At 51.4% G+C, this 2,453-nt stretch overlaps 1 protein-coding gene across 1 annotated transcript; it reads right to left on the reverse strand.

Annotated features, from left to right (window-relative positions):
* Positions 1–331: 331 nt before the first annotated feature.
* Positions 332–1,573, reverse strand: LOC112462502. Its single transcript, XM_025028305.1, has one exon. The coding sequence runs from the start codon at positions 1,571–1,573 to the stop codon at positions 332–334; it is 1,242 nt and encodes a 413-aa protein (XP_024884073.1).
* Positions 1,574–2,453: the final 880 nt, after the last annotated feature.

Consider the following 2,453-nt stretch of genomic DNA (forward strand, 5'->3'; position numbering starts at 1 on the left):
ATACAACAATATTTTGGTTCATACAACAAAACATTTTTCCTAGTGCGCCCACCGTGAATCCTTGCAGGTCGACGAAGATCGTCGTCGTCGTTGCCGCTGTCGCCATTGCGTCGCCGTGCGTTGGAAAAAAAGTAAAGAACAGACGTTTGTTTCAAGTTGGCCGTTTCGAACAGACTGAGAAACGATGGAAGGAACCCGCGAATTTATATACTCCTCGTTTCCGGGATAAAAATAATCTCATAACCATATAGGTCCGTTTTCCCAGTTGAGGTATTCTCGCAATCGCATTTTCAGTTTCTCGAATAAGGTATTTCCACAACTTCAATTTCCGTTAGATAATTTTGCGCACCACGTTGGTCAGCGGACTGTACTCGATGACTCGATCGTGAACGATGAGACAAAAAGCTGTGGTTTTCGGCGGAACGTTTTCCTTGTTTTCGAACTCGATGCGCACGTCCACGGTGGCACTTTTCACCGATTCGTTTTGACGGGAACAATCGATCACCGCGAGCGGAGCTACCCGCGCGAATTCGCGCGGAGAAAAGAGCGCGTCGTCGCGACCGTTCCCGTAATACGCTCCTCGAAATTTCGCGTACATCTCGTACAGCACGGCGAACTTGTCGCTCTCAAAATCCACATTCACGTCGTCGTAGGGATAAAATTCCGAGTTGAGATACAATTTTACGTTGGCGAGCGCGCAATGATCGAACCTCGAGGCGTCGCCCGCGAATTCGTTTCGCCGTCCGGTCTGCAGCGCGAATATGACGTATCGCGGCTTCTCCAATTGCGGCGCGGCTTTCACGGCCCACGAATGCTTGGTCGTGCTCTGCAGCAGGGGAAATTCGTACAAATCCCAAGAGCGAAAGCCCGCGCTCAGAAATCGTCCGCTCTCCAACGTTCGCAACAGCGATAATTTAGTCACGTCGTTCAGCGTCACGTGAGGCATACGCCATTGCACTTTCAACAACGTAATTTTAGGATCTTTGGCCGGATCTCTCGGCACGGTCTTCTTCGGATCTACGACGCAGTTGTGGTCGCTACGAGAGCGTATCAGGATAAGCTCGTGTCGCGCGTTTATCACCACGCGTCTGTAGTCCTCGCAGAAACCCAAAAGAATATTCAAAGGTACGCAAAAATTGAATTGATGGGACGCGTTGTTCAGATTTGATTCGCTCGTCGGATAACTCCATCCAGCGTTCTGCAGTTTTCTGGCTCGTTCGACGGTCAGCGACACGTAGTTCTTTATCGTGCTGGTTATGCCGACGTTTCTACACCGGTCGATCTCCACGCCGTCGAGCTCGTAACGAATTTCGTCGAACATAAACGCGACGCAGTTGTTGACTAATTTCGCGTATTCTTCCCCATTCGTCGCGCCGTCGTCGTTGAGTCGTCCCTCGACGTACAGGAAACTTTCGCACGGCAGTGTATACAGATCCTGCTGCTGTATGGGTATTCGTATCTCGTCGTTGTGTCCGAACGTCGTGTTGACGTACGGGTTATACGTGTGAGTCTCTATTCCGACGATGCGCTCGTCGAAGATCGGCTCACCGCCGATACTCAGGATGTCGGCCATGATTTTTCCTCTCGAGGTAGAAATGGTTCGACGGTGACGCGTTTCTCACGGCGAGACCCAACGATCGTAGGAATCTGACGTTGGCGTTGCTGAGAACGGGTCCCCCTCCTCCGCCTCTTCTCTTTCCTACGCTTCCGATCTCGTTGTAGAACGGGCTAGCTCGCTCGTTCGTACAATTCGCGCTAGATCCGTTCAGAACGAGCATCCCTCCTCTCGCTCTCTCTTTCTTCAGGGATACGCGCACACACGCACACTAACCTTGACGACGACGTACGTGCAATCTGATCGTTATCTCCTCACCGCGAAAGTCGATCAGCCGATCTTTCTGATCCACGATTCGCACCGTGATATCGGTGACGTTTCGCGCGACGATCGGGAGGTAAATGATCTGCGTCGGAGTCTCCGACAGTTTATATCCCGGTGGAACTTTCGGCGCGAATTCGTGTATCGCGTGCACCGAGCGTCCGTTGCTGTACGCTCCCGCGGTGATACTACACTCGATGCGAATTATGTTCACGCTCATGACGTCGACGGGTCCGTCGGAAACGTACCATTTGTTCGGTTTTAGAATACGATCGCTCGAGAAACCCAAAAGAGAACCGATATTGTTCGGTTTTGTAAAATTCACTCGGTAGGCGCACTTTATCTCGCTTCTCATGGTATTCTCGTTGGCGCGAAGATCGAGCACTCTGTCGCCACCGTCGTCGTCCCCGTATATGTCATAACCGTTGCCATCTTTGTCATCGTCGTCGTCGTCTTCGTCCACGTATGCGCGATAAATCTCGTCGTTGGTTTCGTCCTTCTCCGTTCGGTTTTTTTCTTTTACCCGTCCAGCGTCGTCGGTCCGCGATTTTCCTCCTTTCTCCTTACTTTTGTCTCT

Source organism: Temnothorax curvispinosus, unplaced genomic scaffold (assembly GCF_003070985.1).
Source record: "Temnothorax curvispinosus isolate PA1 unplaced genomic scaffold, ASM307098v1 QBEX01012487.1, whole genome shotgun sequence".
NCBI classification, from domain to species: Eukaryota; Metazoa; Arthropoda; class Insecta; order Hymenoptera; family Formicidae; genus Temnothorax; species Temnothorax curvispinosus.

Excerpts from the sequence above, each read along its gene's own strand:
- LOC112462502 (XM_025028305.1), bottom strand. The coding sequence starts at position 1,573 with ATGGCCGACATCCTGAGTATCGGCGGTGAGCCGATCTTCGACGAGCGC.